At 41.4% G+C, this 22,274-nt stretch overlaps 1 protein-coding gene across 3 annotated transcripts; it reads left to right on the top strand.

The window, feature by feature from the left end:
• Positions 1 to 1,024: 1,024 nt before the first annotated feature.
• git1 (G protein-coupled receptor kinase interacting ArfGAP 1) lies at positions 1,025 to 21,790 on the top strand. Of its 3 annotated transcripts, XM_086035888.1 has the most exons (21): positions 1,026 to 1,374; positions 4,699 to 4,832; positions 5,418 to 5,530; positions 5,690 to 5,795; positions 6,170 to 6,256; positions 6,346 to 6,476; positions 6,570 to 6,664; positions 6,922 to 6,964; positions 7,498 to 7,524; positions 8,007 to 8,055; positions 8,416 to 8,488; positions 8,999 to 9,096; positions 9,861 to 9,972; positions 10,886 to 11,010; positions 11,956 to 12,108; positions 14,841 to 15,185; positions 16,503 to 16,583; positions 17,165 to 17,241; positions 17,501 to 17,677; positions 18,170 to 18,233; positions 19,094 to 21,790. In XM_086035888.1, exons 1-21 carry the CDS (start codon positions 1,323 to 1,325, stop codon positions 19,307 to 19,309), a joined length of 2,358 nt encoding a protein of 785 aa, XP_085892014.1. In that variant the 5' UTR covers positions 1,026 to 1,322; the 3' UTR covers positions 19,310 to 21,790. The 3 variants fall into 3 exon arrangements, with proteins under 3 accessions (XP_085892016.1, XP_085892014.1, XP_085892015.1); XM_086035890.1 differs by lacking the exon at positions 14,841 to 15,185 and having other exon boundaries at positions 1,025 to 1,374; XM_086035889.1 differs by lacking the exon at positions 7,498 to 7,524.
• The last annotated feature ends 484 nt before the right edge of the window (positions 21,791 to 22,274 follow it).

Genomic DNA, 22,274 nt, shown 5'->3' with positions numbered 1-22,274 from the left:
TGTGCAAGCCCCAAAAGCAGCAAGCTTCTGTAATTCTGAAATTCTACGTCTACAATAAAACCTCACTATTTACATGGATAGGGACGAGCACCTTACTGGGAATAGCAAAAGTCTGTGAGTAATTCACGCCCACCTAATAAGGTTAGTAATTACTAGTGACAGGAAAAAGAAGCTTCATGAAGCACTTGTGCTTTTTTTTACTCCTCTAGATGGTTCTCTTGGTTTAAAGATAAAGACTTGTGCAATGGAAATTTATAAAAATTCCACTGCATCTTTAAACCAAGAGTGACATATAGAGGAGTCAAAATTGACCACAAGTGCTTCATGAAGCTTCATTTGTCCATCACTAGTAATTACCTTTACATGCCACAAGATGGTAGCAAAGCATTATCTTTCAATTAGACAAGGCTATGGCCTGACTAAATGAAGCGCCTCTCCTCAGTTCAATATAGTTGCTTGGCACCAAGATGACACCAGATGGCGCCAAAGCAAATTTTAGACCTGTCACACTATGAGTGACACTGCAGAAACTGCCACTGTTGCACACAGTTTCTAGGTTTTGGCAACTACAATGTGGCCACACTTGAACTAATAATATACATATACATACATACATACACGTATATACACACACATATACATATACATATATATATATATATATGTGTGTGTGTGTATTATATATTATAGTAATATATATTAGATTGCCTTTTTGATTAAGTGCAAACGTGAAATCAGTATTTTTACATAAGCATTTGCACTTATACATAAATACAGCGTGTGAGTAGACTACTTTTTTAAATCTTGTACTACGGTGAAATTGAAAAAAATACAAAACTACCCATTACCTCTATATTTCTAGTATTAGAGTAGTTGCATGCCGGCTTTCAAAGAAATACCTTGTAACAAAACCGCAGGTCGGCTACAGGGATGTTGGGTGTGTGTCAGGTAGAGAGCTGCCATCTCTCGGCGAGATGCTGCCATTGCAGCTGTTACACACTAACTGCAGAAAGCACTTTATACCGCAACAGTACATTTAGCCACGTTATGTGCAGTGCACAGTGCACAAATGCGAGATAGACTAAGTTTCTTCGCCAAAGCGTGTAGTGAATGAACCGGTGGGGGGGACGTACGGGGAATTTCAACTGTCAGCCACCGGCCGGGAAAATATCTTGCACCAGCCGGTTTCCGGGGATTGAGGGTCCGCATCGGCTGACGGGTGACGGCACGGCAGACGTCGCTCTTGTGGCTCGGCTGGGGGGGAAAGGGCGAACTAGCATATCATCGCCGACATTCACCTCTCGATTTCAGACACTTCCGATATGTCAAGAAAGCTACAGCGGACGGAGATCTGCGCTGACTGCAGTGCGCCAGGTAAAGAATCAAAACACACGGGAAATGATTACCCGGGTGTATTAGCACGATACTTCGGGAGAGCGACACGTTTGGGCGAAAGGGGCCGGGATTGGGCGTTCTTTCTGCGGCTGGGCAAAGCAGGAAAACGCCCGGCGCTTCGAAGCGATGTTTAGGCCTCACGTATTGAGCGAAAATAGGCGTGTTTTTAAACGCGAGATGTCGTTAACTCATTGAAGCTAACCATTGTTGCACGTTAGAAGACAGGTTGGTTTGTAAGTTTATATGGCAAGGTTGCATGCGAGCACATCGTAGCGTGTGTTGTGTTGTGGAAGATTTATATCGCTTTTGATCCGGAGAGGTTTGTTTTGGTTTTTGTGCTCTTAAACGTACTAGCATCTGAGCTAGAAATTTGCTTATTTCACTCTTTGTGTTACCCTTTTAAATCAAAGGCCGTGCAAGCACACAGAATACATGTAAAAGTTTTTTTTTCTATTTGGAATTTGGAGCACTTGGTTGTAGTGTTTTGAATCGTTTCATGGTCATAGTTGCTAGTTGAGCTAACGCAGTAGCCGAGCTCCTAGCCAACTTTGGCGAAATGACAAGTTTTTCCCAAGATGTTACAGTTTATGCGTCAACTGTCAGTTATGTGTGACAGTATTTCGCAGTTTATTTCATGATTGGTAGCACTCAATAAAAAGTCACGACACATTAAAGATGTCTTTGGAAATTTTCATTTGCCACAATTTTTGTATTGTGATATTGCAGCCTCAATCAACTTGTTTTATTTTATTTATTGTATTGCGTGTAAATCATGTACGCCAATGACAATATTTACTTTGTTTGACCTTATCCGGGGGAAAAAAGCGGAAAGAGTCAACAGCGGCATTTATTTGAATTTCACTGTGTCTAATCATTCATATGAGTGCTCAGTGCTCAAGTCCTCACGTTTAGTTCCGACTCTGGTTCATAATCATCTGTACTTGTGTGTGTTGCCTGGATTCATTCATGTGTACATGCATTACAACAGCTGCTCTTTCCCTGCTGATGCCTCTGATTGCAGTGTGCATGTGTATTCAAAGCTTGTCAAAATAGCTTTATGGCCCTACTGCTCAGTGCATGCTGGCTACACTTTGCTATTTTTTATTACCTACCTCAGCATCTTGCCGCTCTCTATCTCAATAAACTAACAGGCACTTTTGAACATTATTTGAATTAGTGCAACAGTGACTAAAGTGTAATTCATGCACATTTACAAATGCGCAATGTATTTTTCCATTTGTTAAGAACTGGTTCCTTTTGAACAGTTTTTCCTTTTCATCTTGTGTCCGACTTTTAGAAAGATGCGCATGCTAGCAGTGTGTTTGTCATTAGTGTATCCACAGAAAGCCTTACTGTCACACCATGACAATGTGCACTGTTTTTATCAAACTTTTAAGTTTGTATTGAGTGCTGATGCATTCATATTTGAAAATGGTTTACCTGCAATGCATTTCTAGTCATTAATAAAATGTTACATGAGTCCTGTTTGTTTGTGATAGAGCTGCCCTGTGTTTTCCCGAGGTAAAAATTCAAAGGTTCAGGGATAAAAACATGCCTAGAATCCGCTGTACAGACTAGTGCATTGCATGCTGTTTGTAACCTCGAAACTGCATATGTCGGGAGTTTCAGGACCGTTGCAAACTGAGGATACTATGGAGTGTGCACCGTGGAACATTCAAAGTCATAGGCAGTCCTTTCTGTCATAGTGGTCAATCGCTGATGGAAAAAAAAAATCTTTCAGTTACAGCATGTTAGCTGTCAATTTTTTCAGAGTCAAAAGTTCTCATGAAATTGCCATCATTGAACCGTTTTCATAGAGGTCATGAATTCAGTGACATTTTAATATTGTCCAGACAATGCACCAAAATACTTACTTATGATGGATTATATAAAGTACTATTTGGACATGGGAGCGGGGTGATTACTTCTCTAATTGTCGAAAAAAAAAAGTGGCGATTTTTCTATTTCTCTTATGTTCTTCTCTTACCAACATCTGAAAAACTATTGTATACACGCACGCAGTCACAGACCCACACATACACACACACACACACGGTTAATCCTTTGATACTTTGGTAATTGAAATAAGGTCAAGTGAGGTAAGCTGATGGCTCACAATCATGCATTAAGGCAGTTTCGGTCCAAATGTATGACATTTAAAGCCCTTTAAAAATAAATACGGTAATTAGTCAAAATACAATTTGACAGTCTTGCAAGAGTTTTACATTTGAAATATATTTGGAAGTCTGATTGTAAATAATCGGATTGTGAAATATGTATTTGTCCGTAATTTCCAACAGCAAACTAAAAGACAGATGAATTTTGTAACTATTTTTTTTTAAATTATTGATTCATGTCCCGTCATGTCACACACACAGCCAACATTTTGCTAATATTCCGTATTTTCTAGCATGCCAGGGATGTTAGAGCTAAATAAATAATAGCTTTATCCTTAGTCTGCTGTTTTCAACATTTACTACAATATATACATTAAATAATTCATCTTTTTGATTTTCTGGCCTTTGGGCTACAATTCCAAACTATCCTGTAGCTCTCTTTAAACCTATTTTTGCTGCTGTTGCTGCAGGCACAGAATTTCATCAAATGATGATCTATTTTAGTCCCATTAATACCTTGAGCTCAGATGTTTTTTTTATTGGTGTTTTTTTTTTTTTTATCCCAGCTTGAACTTGACATAATGTAGTCTAGATAGTGGATGTGTGTTTGTGCACGTCGGCAAGTTTATTGTATGCTGTTAGTTGTTGTGTTCACACGAAAGGGCAGTCAAAGCATAAACATGACCCAGAATGCATAACTAGCATCTCTAGTTGTACATCTTCTTTAAAGGAACACACCACTGAAAAGACGGGTACTGTGTTTTTCCCCCCGGATAAAAAAAAGGTGGACGACGGAAGGGTACCCACTCTGCAGACGGATGACGAAAAAACCAACGCTCAATTTTTAGTAAAATGCCCAGCTCTGGTTGCGCTAGACCTGCGTTGGGAACGAAAATAAGACCCCAAAATAGGACTGTTGTAGGGAAGTAAAGGTCAGATGAGAGCTACACGTTCCACTATGTTCGGTAAATAGCCTCGGCTTGGCTGGCGACCGGTCCAGGTGTACCCCACCTCTCGCCCAAAGTCAGCACCGATGGGCTTCAGATCACCTGCGACACTTGTGAGAATAAGCGAACGGAGAATGGATCAATGGCTGCAGAGTAGATGGCTTCTGGTTAAACCATTTTTAGTGTTGAAACCTGGTGTTATTGTCACATAAAACAATAAACATGTTGTTGTTTTTCAGACCCAGGCTGGACCAGTATCAACCGAGGTGTACTGATCTGTGATGAATGCTGTTCAGTCCACCGCAGTTTAGGCCGCCATATCTCCATAGTCAAGCACCTGAGGCACAGCGGATGGCCGCCTGCGTTAATGCAGGTGAGAGTGAGCAACCACACAGTCATGTAAAAAGCCATGGATGACTTTTCCAGAATAAGAATATCGTATTTTACGGATCATAGGCCTTACCGTATTATGAACGGGTCTATTTAAAAAAAAAAAAAAAAAAAAATCATGCATAAGCAGCATTATTTTTGCGAAGCATTGTATGTGAAATAGTTTATTCTAATTGTACCGTATGATTATTTGATAGATTTTTGCACTATTATGCTAAGTTCAGATGTCTCGCTTGTTTTTGTTTTTGTGTTTTGTGTAATTGCACTGGGGTTGCTTCAGGCAGAGGAGGCGATCCTCCGACAGACGAAAAAAAGTTTGAACATAGCTAGTCAATCTGGTTGTTGTGTCATTATTTGGGGTGATGCTAAATGCTATCATGATTGACAGTTCAAGAGCTGTAAATAAGTCAATACACCCTCTTTTTTCTTCCCTGACATACACAGATCTTAGTTGGCTGAGAAGTCGAGCTGTGTCACTTCAAAAAAAATATTTCCTTTACACCAATGACTACTTTCCTATTAGCTGGAATCAGCTGTGATTAACTGCCCTGCTTGTGCATTTGTTCAGATGGTTCAAACGTTGGCCGGCAATGGGGCCAACTCCATATGGGAACACAGTCTACTGGATCCCGCTCAGATACAGAGCGGTCGAAGGAAACCCAATCCACAGGACAAAGTCCAGTAAGCATAGTCCCTCACTACCTAAAGTACAACTGTAATGACGTGCATTCAATAGTTTTCATATCCAAAATAGTCAACATTACTTATTATCTCTTAGTATCATCGTCATTACTCAATACCTTTGAGGTTTACATTATTGTACAATCCTCCCCCGTACAGTCCCACAAAGTCTGAGTTCATCAGAGCCAAATACCAGATGCTGGCCTTTGTGCACAAGCTACCCTGTCGCGATGATGACGGCGTAACTACCAAGGACCTCAGCAAGGTGAGTGCACAACTGCGGCCCCTGGAGTCATCGTATTAGCTTCATCATAAAAATTGGACTCAGCCATACTGTTAATTACATGTGCAAGCACAGTAGATGTTTAATTTCCAGATGTCAGTGTGGGTGGTCCCACACCTAAAACATGTACGCATAGAGTCTCGTGCACACATGCAAACTGGCTTATTATACCCCCATGGCACAATGTAAATTGAATGACAAAGCAGGATGCAATAATGACCTGTGTTGCTGTGAAGCTTCACTGGGCTAGTGAGAAGGATGTGCCTGTTTCTATCTCAGCCTCATGTTTAATCGCCCCCTCCTGTGTCCTTTTCTCTCTCCTTGGATTCCTCTGCCTTTCATTGTTTTCTTGTCAGCAACTTCACTCAAGTGTGCGAACAGGAAGTTTAGAGACGTGTCTTCGGCTGCTGTCCCTCGGCGCTCAGGCCAACTTCTTCCATCCAGTATGGAAATAACACACGCGTCTTGCTAAACTGACTGCTCTGCTTTAGGCCTACGTTGACACTCTTCTATGTGTCCCTGACTTCCCCAGGAGAAGGGCACCACACCTCTCCATGTGGCTGCCAAGGCAGGGCAGATTTTACAAGCTGAGCTACTCGTGGTCTACGGCGCCGACCCTGGCGCGCCTGACATCAATGGGCGCACTCCCATGGATTATGCCAGGTAAAGCCTGCTAGAAAATAGCTACTGTAAATAACACTCGGTGCACTTGGGCATCTAGTGTAACTGTGAAACGTATTCTGTTGTGTGTTTTAGGCAGGCGGGCCACATAGAGTTAGCAGAGCGGCTGGTTGAATGTCAATATGAGTTGACGGACAGGCTGGCCTTCTACCTGTGTGGCCGACGCCCAGGTATGCCATTGTTTGTTTGTTTATTTTTTAAACAGGGACAGTGCACATTAATCAACATTTCTGTAAATGCGCCAGTTTTAGCTATAAAGCTAGTTTTTGACCGTAGTCCCTGTGCAAGATGTTAAAATGCAGCAGCTAAAAACAACAACAATGAGTTCAAATAATACATTACATTACATAAAATTGCGGGAAGAAGTCTTGCTGTACAACAGGGATGAGTAGTTGTACAATAGTATTCATGTTGCTTTTCCCTTCAGATCACAAGAATGGCCATTATATCATCCCTCAAATGGCCGACAGGTATGGACCATCAACTTGATATTTTGTACTCTCTGCCTATTTATGTTTGGATAGAGTATTAAGCATCCTTGGGATGAAATCAGAGTGATGCAGTTTGGTACTGTGACCAGAGGGTGGCACCACAGTATGTTTTACCCTATCTTTAAAAGCTGATAAAGTGCAGGTGCTTTGGCCTTTCCAGGTAAAGGTTTAGATTCTGTGTTCGAATTCACCATTTTCATCAATGGGAGGTTTGATGTAACAGCCCTAAAGAGTGCAATCGTATAAATAAGAAAAGCACAGCGCTGTCCATGGATGCTGAAAGATTTATAGCCAAATTTCCATGTAACTTATATAGCTCAAGCATATTGCAAAATCATTTTGTTGCCAAAAGGAACTTTATTGGAGGATCTGCATCTCACTTGGGTCAATCTGGTGAATGGAACCTGTGGATGATGACGTTTTACTGGTTCTCCACCCTTCTTTCTGTCTATTTCTTTCTTTTGCTCACTCGTTTTCTGTTCTCTCCATTTTGCTTCGCTCGGTGGAGCCAGAGCTCGTCCTAAGTGCCCGACACAGAGGTATCTTTACTTCCTTGTTCTTCTTTTCCCCCCAGAATTTCTCTTCATTTTAAACACTGTTTCCGCAACCCTATCTGGTGTACATTCCCTTGTTGTACAAAGAGCTCTCACGATGGGAAGGAAATCATTCCGATTGAATGTCTTACACTGGCAAACGAAGCAGTAGATTAACAAGGGTTAATTAATAAAGTAGCAAGGCAACAGCTTGGCAACTTTTGGCTGCTCAGCTGTAGCTTTCACCACCTCGGGTTCATCCTCCCTCGGAGAGGGTAAATCCATCCGAATCCAAATAGGCTTGCTATCTCTGTCTCCCCACTTTCTTACCTCTTACTCATCTCTCCATATCTCCATGTTGTCCGACAAGTTCTCCACCATGTTCAGCACCCTCCCTCCCACCTTGTGTCTACTCAGCTGTGCATTACCAGTGCTGTTCATTTTACTGTTATGTTTATTTTTTTTTTTTTTTTTTTTTTTTTTTATAGTTTGGACCTCTCCGAACTGGCTAAGGCGGCCAAGAAAAAGCTCCAAGCGGTGAGTTCAGTTGAATTGCGGGATTCAAATTTGCATTGCAATTAGCAGTGGGTGATCAATCAATTTGAACAAATGTATTGAATTTATTTGTTAGGACGTTTTTTTTGTTTTTTTTCCTGGTGCCAACTGAAGTTCAAAGCACCTACCCGCTGACAGTTTTTATTTTGTTAGGTTTTTTTTTTTTTGTTTTTTTTGCCCCGTATCTATGAAAATGTTAGTTCAGAAAAATATCTGCATGCACGTGGACAATAAAATGCCATGTTGACCTTGATGACTCTTTGTGATTCTTAGGTTGCTATTTTTTAATACATATACTTATATTTATGTATGCTTATATGTATTTGTCTGCTTGTCTGACAGCTTAATAATCATCTGTTTGAGGAGCTTGCGATGGATGTTTATGATGAAGTGGATCGCAGAGAAAATGATGCAGGTGAGCCATGTTCCTGTTTGTGAAAGAAATAAAGGAGCTGCCATCTGTTGACCTTTACCAAGTTGCTGTTTGAATGTTAACAGTCCTCAAGATTGTTGCTAGGGATTGAGTCAAAAAAGAGAAAGACACAAAGGAAAAAAATGTGTTCGTAGACATTGAAATTGAGAGTCATTTTGGAGCGAAGGAAAAACGTTTTCGTAGGGGGAGAAGCAGAGAGGGAGGAGGAAAGGCTGCCTCAAAAATTCTCAAGTCTCTCGTCTTCTGCACTTCCTCTTTTCCCCCCTCCCTCTCTTGAGAAGTAGCACTCAAATTTGGTCTTACTATTGCACCGGAGGTAAGTGGCAAGGACGCACACACAGACCGGACAAGGGCTCACAACAATTGTGCATGTTGCAGAATCTGTTTTTGCAGTACATAACTGTTTGATGTTTTGGCTGGCTATGATACATCCAAGACCTTATTACTTAACCACACACATTTTATTTTTGGTCCTCTTCCTTGTGTCTCCAGTGTGGCTTACTACACAGAACCACAGTACTCTGGTTACGGAGCGAAGCGCTGTGCCTTTCTTACCAGTCAACCCTGAGTACTCTGCCACGCGAAACCAGGTAAACCAACGCATATGCACACTTTTGTTGAATGCATGAGAAAAATAGTGCAGACAGGTGAAAAAAAAAAAAAAAAAATATATATATATATATATATATATATATATATATATCAAATGCATCCCGCATCGTCTTTTTTTTTTTAAAGAGGATGAGTGTGTGAAATGGACAGCTGTGAGAAAATGTGGAGCTGTAACTATTCCATCTTTGCTCCCCCTCTTACGCCACTCTGTGTAAAAAAACAAATATTTCATGTCTTGTCACATAGCTTATCTTGATCTGCGTTGCTTGTAAGTGTAAACATGACTTTTTTTCCACACATAAAAAAAAAAAAAATCACATTAATGCTGTTTATGTTGTCATGAAAAGTTGACCGCTTTCGTAACCACTGCCTTTTCTTGATAAAGAGAACAAATACTACACAAGAATGATAGTTCTAGTTTAACTCGGGAGTAAGATTTGTTTTCTTTTCTTTTAAATGTGTGCTTTTGCTCGTATTTGTTTGTCTGTCTGCACACTAAGGCATGCGTTTGTGTGTGTTCCAAATGTTCAGTGTGACTGTATTTTTCCACAGCACATGGTCATTGACCACAGTAGTCTGCACTCTGCAGTGAACCATTAGCTTTCAGATGGATTTTTATGCTGCAAAACCAATGAAAGCTGACACGTTTGAACTGAATGTTAGTTCAACCCGAGTGATGAACACTTTGTTTTTACATCCTATTTGTATGTTCCATATGTTCCACTTTCTCTTTCTCCCTCAGGGCCGTCAGAAACTTGCACGTTTCAATGCTCGGGAGTTTGCTACTCTCATCATTGACATCCTAAGCGATGCCAAAAGAAGACAGCAGGGGAAAGGTCTCAGCAGTCCAACTGGTGAGAAAGTGGTGGGGGGGGGGTGGATTACAGCACATGGTAAAATCCGTGTTCCGCAAGATTTTATAGGTCAACTCTCCAAAAAAGAAAATACCTCCAAAACCTGATGCACTAGGAAAAAAAGTGACATTTTTGAGATCAGGATCAAAAATCCTCTTAGGGAATAGATAAAGTCTGATTAAAATGTTCTGATCTCCAGTGCAATGTACAAACCCTAATTCCAGTGAATTCTGGACATTGTGAAAACTTGAAACATAAAACAATGATTTGCAAATCCTTTACAGCATATATTCAATTGAATACACAACACACAACAAAGACAACATATTGTGTCAAAATGATAAACTTTTTTTTTTTTTTGGCAACTTGTTCTAAAAAAAGATGGGACCTGGACTTACTTTATTTATTTATTTATTATTACTACTGTGTTAAATCACCTTTCCTTTTATCAACACTCAGTAAGTGTTTGGGGACTCAGGACATTACATTATAATTTACACATTAAACATTCAAAGGTAGAATTCTTTCCTATTTTTGCCTGATGTACAACTTCAGTTCCTCAGCAATCCGGGCAGGGTCTCTGTTGTTGTCACTCCACACATTTTCAATGGGAGATAGTTTTGGATTCGACATGGGCCGATATTAGATTCTGACGGTTTGATAACCGTGAGCAAAAGTATCACTGTATCATGGTATTAAATTTGGAGCTCTAAAATATACTTTGATGAAATATTTGGGTAAATGAAAACAACACTTTCCCATTGAACACGATCTGTTTCATTTTCAAACAACAACAACACTTTACCGGTGACAGACAGTTTGAGTGGTTAGAGATAATCTTCCACGAGAGATGACAAGTTCTGATATTGTACTGTACATATTGATGGCAAATGATCTTTGTTTTTCCCCACAGATCCATTGGACCTAGGATTTGATGATGACCAGCATGACTATGATAGTGTAGCCTCTGATGAAGACACAGACAGTGAACTGACCACCCAAAATAACAACAACACCCAACGCAACAACCGTGCAAAGGTACACCACTTGAAGAAACGCGCAAAATATTAAGAATGAGCCAATAAGCCTGTTCGTGGTTTCTTCCATGACTGTCCCAGCTTGCTACACAGGGAGTGGCTTGTGTGAGCGGTGCCACATAGCTCCTGAGTTACATCACCAGCCACATTTGGGGTCCTGTCAGAGAGGCATTGTTCGTACAGAGAGAGAGGAAACTGACTTGAGTGGCACTGGCCTAGTGCAGAAATGCAGTAGTAATTACTATTTTTTTTTTAAATTGTGCTAGATATGGAGATACATTGATTTCTTAATCAATTTTTTTTTTAAATGTCCCTAATTGAAATACACGTGTAATATGTATTGTACACTACATTTCATATAATGGTGAAGTGTATTTGTTTGAACTCCTACTGATTATTCACAAACGGTGTATGAAAGCTATTTGTTTTGGTCCACTTTTGGGAGTTCTGTAGAACTGCATGTTCTAAGGTCACAGGAGGTGGGGTGGAGGGTGGTGTTGATATTGCATAGAGAGCAAGAACCAAAGCTCTTCTGTGTGTGTGTTCGTATGTGCATATGCGGTTTTTGGATCAGCTGCGGCTCTGGCCATCAGGCAGCTGTACAAAGAAAAGTCATTGCGAATAGCTTTTTTTTTTTTTTCTCATGATTTTGAGGCCTCAATTTATGTACCTGGTGATTTGGTTGTTTTTTTTGTAATCATAGAAATGTGGCAGTTACAATATGTACTCTTCTCTTTGGTTTGTCAAATTTTGAAGACATTTATTTTCACTTTACATTGACCTAAGCTCCGTCAATGCATTTGGCACAAATAAAAAGCATATATTAAATAGGCAGTCATTTGAAAAGCAGCATGAATGAGTGAGATAGCGTGAACACTGTTGAACTGCGCTAATCCACTTTGGTTCCTCCCTTTGTTTCTGTATATTTCCACGTCTTGTCAAACAGAGTATGGACTCATCAGATTTGTCCGATGGGCCCATCACGCTGCAGGAGTACCTGGAGGTAAAGAAAGCCCTGGCCTCCTCGGAAGCCAAGGTGCAGCAGCTGATGAAGGTCAACAACAACCTCAGTGAGGAACTCAGGAGGCTTCAGAAAGAGGTAGGAAGTGGATAGGAGCCGTGAATGTTCCGTAGATTACAGAACATAAGTGATACAGTTAGGACCTATAATTATAATTATATATTTCATTCGTGTGGATTATGACTGTGGGCATGTAAAAGACTGGTCTTGATGAAAGAAATGGTCAAAAAGGACATATTAAAACAGACAGGGTGTGATTCATTCTGGCGAGAGGTCAGGATGAAGTTGTTACGAATTCACTGCCTTTGCAATTTCCTGCATAATGTCTACAGCAGTTGTCCTGTGGTATTCCTACGTTTTAATAGTCACCTGGTCATATTTGCTTCATTTGGTCACTTTTAGTTGGATTTTTTTAATGATCTCATTGTATTATCTGAGGCTGCATATTCATAGTATTTGTCCGTGTTTGCTTGACTAACATATTGAACAAGCAAAGGGTCAGTCTCCGTAGTCTCCGAATGTACTTTTTTTTTTTTTTTTTTGTCTTCATAGGAATCATTTGAATTGTGTAGGTGGACCTAAGTGACTGACAACTAGGGATGGGTGATCATGGTAAAAATAATAGTCACAATTATTTTGATTGATATTAAAAGTCCGATTATTAAAAACAAATTTTCATTGATTTCAAAACGTATTTATTCAACTACAAAAACTCAACTACTAAACACTACCATCACACCTTGATACCTATTCGTCCCTGCATGTTGAACACTTAAGTCTTGAACACTATTCTTTTTGTCAAGTATGAAATTATTTTATGAATATCGTGCAATTCAAGCTTTTTGTATTTTCATTCTGTTGCATTGCATCTTTGCACACATTCAAACCGTGAATATGCATCTCCCTTTTCTCTTCATCACATTTGTTTTCTCTTACTTTGTTGTTCTATTATTATTTTCCCAAGCCTTAGGACTTACTTGGCTAACCTGGATTCTGGGATAGCGTATTTCGTACCATAAAATGTGTTTTGGTACAGCAATAAAAATTCTTTGAATTCTTGAAAACTCAACTTTAAATATAACTTGAAATAACAACTAGAAAATACATTAATGACAAAGTATAATAAAAGTAGAGTAAAATGATAGCAATATGCAACAAATAAATAAATACAGGCTGTTCCTGCTGTGCCCGCGTTGGCATCTTAGGGGCAGTGTTTGTGCTGTGCATGCATGGAGTACACACGAACAATGCGATAAGAAGGGTAAAAGGAGATAGTTGCACTTGAGTTCTATTCGTATCAAAGCTGGGCATCGCCTAACCGTCACCGAGCTCCCGTCTGCATATTTTAACAACCCACATGGTCCCATTCCGTCCCCCCATCGCCAACCTCTTTGACGGTTGGGCGATGCCTAGCTCCGATTACTGTAACTCGTTTTTCACAAATTAGGAAGACTACGTGTCTTTGAGTATTGTTATGTCGCCTGTCTGTGTGTGTTCCTACAGGGTTTGTGTGTGAATTCTCATGAATTGAAGGAATATCTCTTCCGGAAGTCAATGCTAATTTCCTGTTAGCATGTCAATGGGATTTTACATTGACATTAGCACTAGCAATGTTTTTCAACAAAGCATGGCTTGTATTTAAATACACACAGTGTGTGTAATTCTTTTTGTTGTTTGTTTAGTTTTGCAGTGAACTGAAACTGGGGTGTCTTTAAACGGCTTGAAGTAGGATTGGGGAGGGCAGAATCACATACACGTCACATGCTTGCTGATCAAGCAACATTTAGAGTATTTTCCCAACATCAGGAACTTGCAAACACTGCACTGTTGGGCACATTTTTTTTCTTCAATTATAATGTTTTTAAGATTGTGAGAAGCCAAAATTGATTTCTCGATTAAATTTAGATTAATTTCCCAGCCCTACTGACAACTACATTTAATAGTCATGTACACTCAGCTAATGTCACTACTAGCCGGGTTTACGTGGAGCCATGTATTCCGATAAGAAAGGATCCGAATGACCAATCGGAATGAAAATGCTCCATATAAACACCCCAACCAGAATAAAAAGGCCGAATCCAAATGGAATTTAATTTGGATTCACAGGTGTGGTATATTCCTTTTGCCAATCCGAACGAGCGTCATGTAAACGGTTCAATCAGAATGGCTGCGTCCAATCTGCGCATGCTCTATCTTGACGTAACTGCTTAGTGACATCATTGTATACGCACTTTAAAATGTCTTACCAGAGCTCGTCTGCGACGCGAGAACTTGTTTTAAAGTACTGCTAACTTGTTTTTATAAAGATTCTGCTTTAATAAACATATTAAAACAATCGCAAAGACCTAAATAGAATGAACGAATTCCATGCTGATAGATCACGATCTTCGCGTGTCACACGGCTGTAACACGGCTGATCTGATTGACAATGTGGAGCAAGTAAACGGCCGATCTGGATAGATCACGTCACATGCAAACAGGTGACCAGAGAGCAAAAAAGTCTCCATGTAAACCCGTCTACCGATCTTGAATATACATTTTACTGGAGCCCTCCATCCCTCCCGAACACCTAGACCCCATCTCATCATGTAACATGTCAGTGTGATGTGCCATTACCACACATCCGCCCCTCCCCACTACTGATATCAGTTAACTGGAGGTCCTTTACATCCCTCTACTGTACCTGTGCTTACGAATGTTTGTCTTGACGATTCAGTTGACGCCCCCCCCCCCCCTCCTTCCCTTCAACCTCCCCGTTTACGTCCTCCCATCCTCTGGTCCCTTCCTGGTCCCTCCCTCCTGTTATGTAGATCACACGGATGCAGACAGAGAACAGCGCGCTGCGGGGCGGCCAGCACGCTGGGGGGCCAGCGGGCCATGGGGTCGGGGGCCCCGGTGGAGGAGGAGGAGCAGGAACCGGCTGGCTGGGTGGCATGCGAGTAGTAATTGGTGGGGGTCTGCCTGCATTGGGGAAAGCGGTTGATCACTCAGGGCTCACAGTGCCCTCCTCAGCCACCTCGCAGTCCCATCCCCATCGGAGAGACCGCCAGGCCTTCTCCATGTATGAGCCCGGTGCTGCCCCCAACCCCACGGCCCATGGTCCCCCAGCCGTGGACTCCCTGGCAGCCCGCCTGCAGCCCCTCAACACACCCAGCGTAAGTTAGAACTCTCCCTTCCTTCCTTGAGGCCCTAATTGGCTCTCCCTGGCCTGATTGGTGGCTAGTAGCCAGATTCTTATCTCACCATTTCTCTTTGAGTCATTCTCTATCTGCACTTCCGCTCCTCATCTTTCTCTTTCAGAGATACACCATTGTGTGATCTCCCACTCAGCTATAGAACTGCAGCAAGTGCCAAAATAATTGAACCCCGTAGCGTACCCTTTAGTCATTTGACGGGGAAATTGCAGTAAGTGCTATCTGAATGAGAAAGATGGAAAATAAGAAATGTCTCGTTTTGTCTGGTGCCTAGTAACACCAGTGATGCTCCTTCCTCTCCTGCATTCACATTTTCAGCACCCTCTCTCCTAGTCAGCTTTTAATTAACAGCTGCTTAAGCAGTGCAATCTCCAAAAACATACACTTGTATTGACTTGCCGCAACATATTGACCATTTGCACATACAAGAGCAGTAGTAAGTAATCTGCCTTGAAACTACAGCCCCAATTAAGAACATTGTTAACTCATTCACTGCCAGACATTTTCAGACCGTCTTTTACCCAAACATTAGATTTTTTTTTTTTTTAAATATGTAAATAAACTCTGAAAAGACAAAAACATCAAGGGCAGTGAATGGGTTAAATTAAGACCTTTCCGACAGGGAAATTTTACACTATCTTTATAAAGGGAAGGCAGAATCTTTGATACAGCGAGTAGTTGTGGTCGGCCAGTGTACAGTATTATGCACATTCAGCCATTTTTTTTTAGACCCGATCCGTCAGATCATCCAGCATCAATCAATGATCACCATATCGTCATATCTCTTAAAGACTTACCTTGTTTGTCTTTCTGTCTGCCTCCTCACCTGTCTGTCTCATGCTCACTGCAGTGCAGCCATGCATCCTCCGGATGTAAGCATACTGTCTGCCATTGTTTCGTTTGCCACTCATCTTCACACTGTGCTTGCCCTCTGCTTAGGATGTGCTGTAGCACTGGGGAACATCAGTGTCGTGTAGTCAGTTTTAGACAGTGTCACAGTGTATGTAACGTTACACCTGTTAGTTTTGTGGATAGTGTCGACACATGGTCACGTGTTTGGCAGTTAAAAGAGTTACAGTTAGAAAGGCCTACTGTGTTGATTACAGCAATCAAACCGGCTCTTGCTGACGCATCATCTTTTTTTCTGCTTTCTCTCACCCCTCCCATCAATATCAATTTCCTTCCCTCTCTACTAATCTTCTCCCCATTATTTTATCCATTGCTGTCATCCCATCCCTCTCTTCCTGTATCCATCCCTATGCTCCCCTCTGTTCACAGGTAAGGAAGGGTAGTACAGGTGGTTTAACTTCGTATGGAGGCCACCATTTGTCTGGATCTTCAGAGATGGGCCGATACATGGTGAGTTCTTAAAGCTTCCGTATTACGATAAGAGAAGATGCAGGATTTTTCAATTACTTCCTTGAGACCAATTAAGACAAAGCCTGGGCTTTGGCGCCATCTTGTGGCGTCTTAGGGCATTATACAGTGAGCAAGAAAACTAAAAGGGTTAACAGCTAGTTCCACAGAAAAGACATGAATACTGTAGGTTTATTCATCAATATTGAATCTCAATTAGGTGTAGGTTTACTAAAGTCATATATATTATCCAGACAGGTAATATATTTTTGGTCATTTAAATCCTTATCCTATAATGTATCCGAGATGTGAGTAAACAGGACTTGATCTAATAACCCTTATTTGATTGCATTTATTTTTCAGGGAGCCCCAGTGTAGATTACCAATTTGTTCTTACGTAAATAAATTGATGCATTACATTTAGTTCACTTGTTGAAATAGTGTGAGTGTTGCAAGAAGCTGCATCTGCAATAAATATTTGTATGCAGTATTGATCCCCATTGACTCCGAATGAGTGATGAGAGCCCAAGGTTGAATGAGGTGAATGATAATGACGCCTAGGGGGCTTGTGTGTCCCTCCCCAGACTTCCAAATCGGATAAGCACGGCAGCGGTACTGACAGCGACTACGACAACACGCAAACGTACGACCCCTCGATAAGGTCAGACTCATTCAATGTCACTGCGCACAGAAAATGAGGCACGGGTGTTCAAAAATAAGCATATATGCTTTATTGAAGACTCTAAATTCCTAAGTGTGAATGGTTATTTATATGTGCCCTGTAATTGACTTGCCCACCTCTCACCCAAAGTCGGCTGGGATAGGCTCTAACTCGCCATTATGAGGACAAGCTGTATAAAAAAAAAATATATGGATGGATGCCCCAAGGTGTTGATGAGCATGTATTTGACTTTATTCAGCATGGGTCGCAGCAGCGAGGAGGAGGGGCGAGGGGAGGCTGAGGAAGGAGGCGGCGGTGAGATGGGTGATCCAGACCCCACCTTGCCTTGCACGGAGGACGTCATACTTAAAACAGAGCAGGTGACCAAGAACATCCAGGAGCTTCTCAGGGCGGCTCAGGAGTTCAAACATGACAGGTGAGATACCAACAACCCACAAATACTATGTATTGCTTGGTATATTTACCAAAAAAAATACAGTGTGCTACTTTCAATAAATATATAGCTAACCAAAAGAATACAAGTGCATCTTAAAGGATTAGATTGTAGATGAAATGTATACTTTTGATTGAAGATAATTCTATGTTTTGCTTTGAATGTTTTAAAGCACTTTGAGTTGCATTTTTATGTATGAAAAGTGCTATATAAATAAAATGTGATTGATTGATTGATTGATTAAATGTAAAATGAAACAAAGACCAATTGCCCCATCTGTTGGCAATGATGACCTGTCACCAATATGCCATTTCCTTTTTTTAAACCAGGTACTCTGCTCCAGTTGGATGCCATTTTAAAACTTTTAACATTCAGTAAAAGCTGTCATGAGTCAAAATGAATATATGGTGTAGGTGGAAGAACCATGTTGCTTTAATTGTATTCAAGCATTTAAATCTTAATAATTCTCCCCAGCTTTGTACCGTGTTCGGAGAAGATCCACTCTGCTGTCACTGAAATGGCCTCCCTCTTTCCCAAAGTAAGTTACCCCACACACTCCTCATTGTGTGTTTCTTCTTTACCTGGTTGGTTTCGAGCGGGAATTGCAAAGTAGCCCATAATATAAAATAATAAGTGTTATACCAATGCGTAGCCCTGTGCATAAGATGACTTGATAATCAATATACTACTGTCATTTCCAGACTACAAAACACACCTGCATAAAAGCCGCATCAGCTAAATTTAGCCATAAAAACAAATTTGTATGTGCATAACCGCGGGTCTCTGCGTTATAAGATGGGATATTTGCCAAGAAAGAGGTCACGCAGATGGAATTTGAAAAAAGAAGGAATAAAACATTACCTTAAACACGATAGATGATTCCAAACAATTGTATTGGCTATGTCCAATTTTTATGCAATAGCTGTATGTTTTTTTCCCTCTTCTTTCAACTTCAAAATAGTTTGCTTTTCTCCCATAGACAGCTCTCTGACTTTCATATTTGCTTAACTGCGAATGCAGTTATCACAGGTGAAACCCAAAGCCTATCAACAATGTAAAAGGCTACACCTGAGCATTAACAACCAGTAACACCCATCAGTCACATGTTCCAATACTTTTGCTCACTTGAAAAGTGGGTGACTTCTGTCCTGTGTTGTTTAACACATCTAGATAGGGAAAAAAAAAAACCTTTTTGTCTCATATTCATCTTTTGATGTGAAAACCAAATGTCTTCAGTATACAACGAAAACAAAGGAATTGCGTCACGATACTTTTGGAGGGGACTGTATGTTTCTATGTATATATTTGCTCCACCTAATTTTTCTGTTGCTCTTTGAGCCATTTTCACTATCCCCTACTGAACTCAAAAGCTTTTTTCCCCTGTCTGTCTGTGTATAGCGCCCAGCCCTGGATGCAGTCCACTGTTCGCTTCGCCTGTTGGCCTCCAGCGCCTCTCGCTTACAGGTGGAGTGCCGCAAGGCAGCGCCCTCGGAGCCGAGCGCTCCCGCTGTGGACTATCAGCTCCTCACTCAGCAGGTCATCCAGTGCGCTTATGACATAGCCAAGGCCGCCAAGCAACTGGTCACCATTACCACTCGCGAGAAGAAACAGTGACGCACTGCAAGATGCTGAGAGAATTAGGGGAGGAAGGGGATAACGTCCGTGCAAGAGTGGGTCAAGAGGAACGGGGGCGGGTCCGATGTGTTCACATCATTGGGTGGCGGGGAGGAGTGGGGCGAGGGAGAAGTTTGGACTATGCATGGAAAGGAATCGGATGGAAACGTTGAGGATTAAATGAGCACAGAGGGGGATCCAAAGTAGAGGCCGCTGAACCCGACCGACGTGTAAGATAAATGGCTTTAAGTGTGACGCCGACGAGGAAGCATGATGGTGCTGATGTACAGTGAAGCGCATCCTGACATGTTTCCGCTTTATTTATTCCCCTGCCCTTGTTCCTCACCCCACCTTCAGCTCAATCACCTGGACCAACATCAACTGTGACAGGGCGTCTTTCGCTCTCCCTTGCCTTACTAGGCTGGATTAGTGGATCGCCACTCCACAGCTCACGCATCGTATTCCCTGGTTTGCTACCGCAAAGGCGTTCCCATCCTGTTGCGGAGGTCCATCACGGCATGTTCGGGCATGTTTCCTTCTTCGTTTCCCTTTGAACAAGCAGATTTGGGATGGGTGTTCATCTCTAAGACTTACAAAAACACTTAACACTGGAATAATTGTGATGTATTGTGTTGCTTTTTTTTGTTTGTTTTTGATATTTTTACTGATGTGTTTTATATGTTTGTCATTGTCTCACTTATGATTCTCATTTAGTGGCGCAGGGAGACATTGTTCAACCTCTTACTGGGATTTAGCTTAACACAACCTGTGAACTGTCCTGAGGATTTCTCGAGCACTCTTTTGGAGTGACCGTGACCGGCCGGAGGGTTGATCAGGTGCCAAAGCGTTTGGATTGAACGGTCAGACCAAAAACCTCTTGGTCTTGTTTTATGACAGGACCTGGCTCACAATGTTTTACTCAAACCTCAACTGTCTCTTAATGTCCTATACATATATTTTTGTTCCTCTTAATATTTGTCTCATTTTACCGCTCCAGTGGAATCATCTCAGAATTAGCCATTGTCGAACGTTGCAGTTCAGCAATCCGGAACAACATCACGAGATAATGTTTTGCGTATATATGTCATTTGTTATTGATTTAGTTTTCCAATGATTTTAGCTGCCTGGTGAGCACAATCAAGCCCTGTGTTTTATTTTTCTTAATTCTGCGTCATTGCGGTCTGCTGATTCGGCCCACCGAACTAAACGGTCTCTCAGGGGAGACAGCATTGTGAACACAGATACCGCTAGTTGGCCTTGACGGAGTTGGTTGAACCGTGCCAAAAAGTGCACAAGCCTGCTGGTTTCTCATCCTCAAAAACATTTCACCATGTCAAGTCCCATCCAGCACTTTGAAGAAATTGACCACCTTCAAGCACTTCGGCCAAGTTTTTCCAAATTGGTAGTCTGATTTGCTCGCGTCTATCTGCCGCGTAACCCCGCAGGTGAGGGCCGATTGTTTGCCATGCCCTAAAAAGACTCTTGCAATGTATCATTGCTTGATATTTAATGCCTTTGCACACGATCATCTCCTGTTTTGACTGGCTGCAATGTTGTTCTGACTGCTGCAACAACAGACATACTTCCATCGACAAAGCTTCTCCCATCACTCAAGTTTTTGACTAGAGCCATACGTTCATGCTATATTTTATATTAAGCTACACGTTATAGCGTTGTGCCTGCGACATATTTGTCTATTTGTTGGCCCAAGTGGGTTTGGCTTTCGGCCCTGAGCACTATTCGCCAAGCATCCAGTTCGGGTTGGCCTTGTGAGCGTGCTTACACAGTGGCAGGAACAAGATGGGCGTAGCAGGCGGCTTGTGCTGTTAGTTGCACTTTTTCCAAACACCAGCGGGATGAGGTCACATCTACAGCGTGTAATGCACTCTCCTCAAGGTCATACTTAAAGCGTAGTAGCTGCTTGATGCAAAGGCTGTCGTATGTGCAGTGTGGCGGAATAGGAAAAGGTCTGAAGCGTGCTTGGGCTCAGCACTACAAGTCATCTCAGAAGAACAGGGGCAGGGGTAAAAAAAAAATAAAATAAAATGCACATGGCACCTCTCAGTCCCTTGTTCAGTGGACACCAAGTAGTGTCTCGTATGAATGTTAACTAGTTTAATCTCATTGTGCTCAGCACACTTTTATTTCTCCATCCACACACACACTTTTAGTATCGAAAAACACCCTCATGGTCATCGGCTGGACCAAGCCTTCCATCAGCCAGTGATTTATTTGAGACTCGCCCAATCCTGAACCACTGGCCGCGCACTGTGGCCTGTTGGGTTGCTGTCCTTCTACATCACCCCACAGGCATACGTTTTGGGAGATGGGTGATGGGAGCGTTGTCTTTTAACAGAAAAACACTAAAAAAAAACAACAAATGTATAAATCTAGAGACTGAGAACAATGACTTAAAAAGGTCAGTCATAATGGAAACTCATAAGCTGTACATTTGTAATAAAATAAAACAAGTTAATTGTCCATGTTTTGGCTGGTTTCTTTTCAACTAGTGTGCAAAAGTCACAGCTGTGAGCCTTGAAATACAACCTATTAGTGTTAGGCAGGGATGGGAAAATGAAGCTTCATGAAGCACGTGTTAATATTTCACTTCTTCGAGATGGCACTCTTGGTTTAAAGATGAAGTGGAAATATAATAAATTTCCATTGCATTAGCTTTTATCTTTAAACAAAGAGCACCATATAGGAGTAAAAAATTCCCAAGTGCTTCAGGAAGCTTCATTTTCCCATCACTACCTGTTATTTATCCATATCATAACAGGGTTCTAGATTAACTCCTTGACTGCCAGTTAAATTGGATTTTTCGCTTATATGGCTGTCAATGGCAGTGAATTAGTTAGTGTATATTACCAGTTTAAAGAGGAAGTCAACCCAAACATATTTTTTTCAAGAATATGTTCCCAGCAGGCCCACTAGTTGAAACACGGCATTCTGATAAATATTGCGT

Source organism: Filicampus tigris, chromosome 7 (genome assembly GCF_054856515.1).
Source record: "Filicampus tigris isolate MCC_2025a chromosome 7, RoL_Ftig_1.0, whole genome shotgun sequence".
Taxonomy (NCBI): domain Eukaryota; kingdom Metazoa; phylum Chordata; class Actinopteri; order Syngnathiformes; family Syngnathidae; genus Filicampus; species Filicampus tigris.
The sequence above is the reverse complement of the archived record's forward strand: the minus strand, read 5'-3'. Positions and strand labels throughout refer to the sequence as shown.

Coding starts and splice junctions, on each gene's coding strand:
- git1 (XM_086035888.1), top strand. CDS start 1,323: ATGTCAAGAAAGCTACAGCGGACGGAGATCTGCGCTGACTGCAGTGCG. Junction 8,056..8,415: donor CCAAGAAAAAGCTCCAAGCG/GTGAGTTCAGTT, acceptor CTTGTCTGACAG/CTTAATAATCATCTGTTTGA. Junction 17,678..18,169: donor CAGGAGTTCAAACATGACAG/GTGAGATACCAA, acceptor AATTCTCCCCAG/CTTTGTACCGTGTTCGGAGA.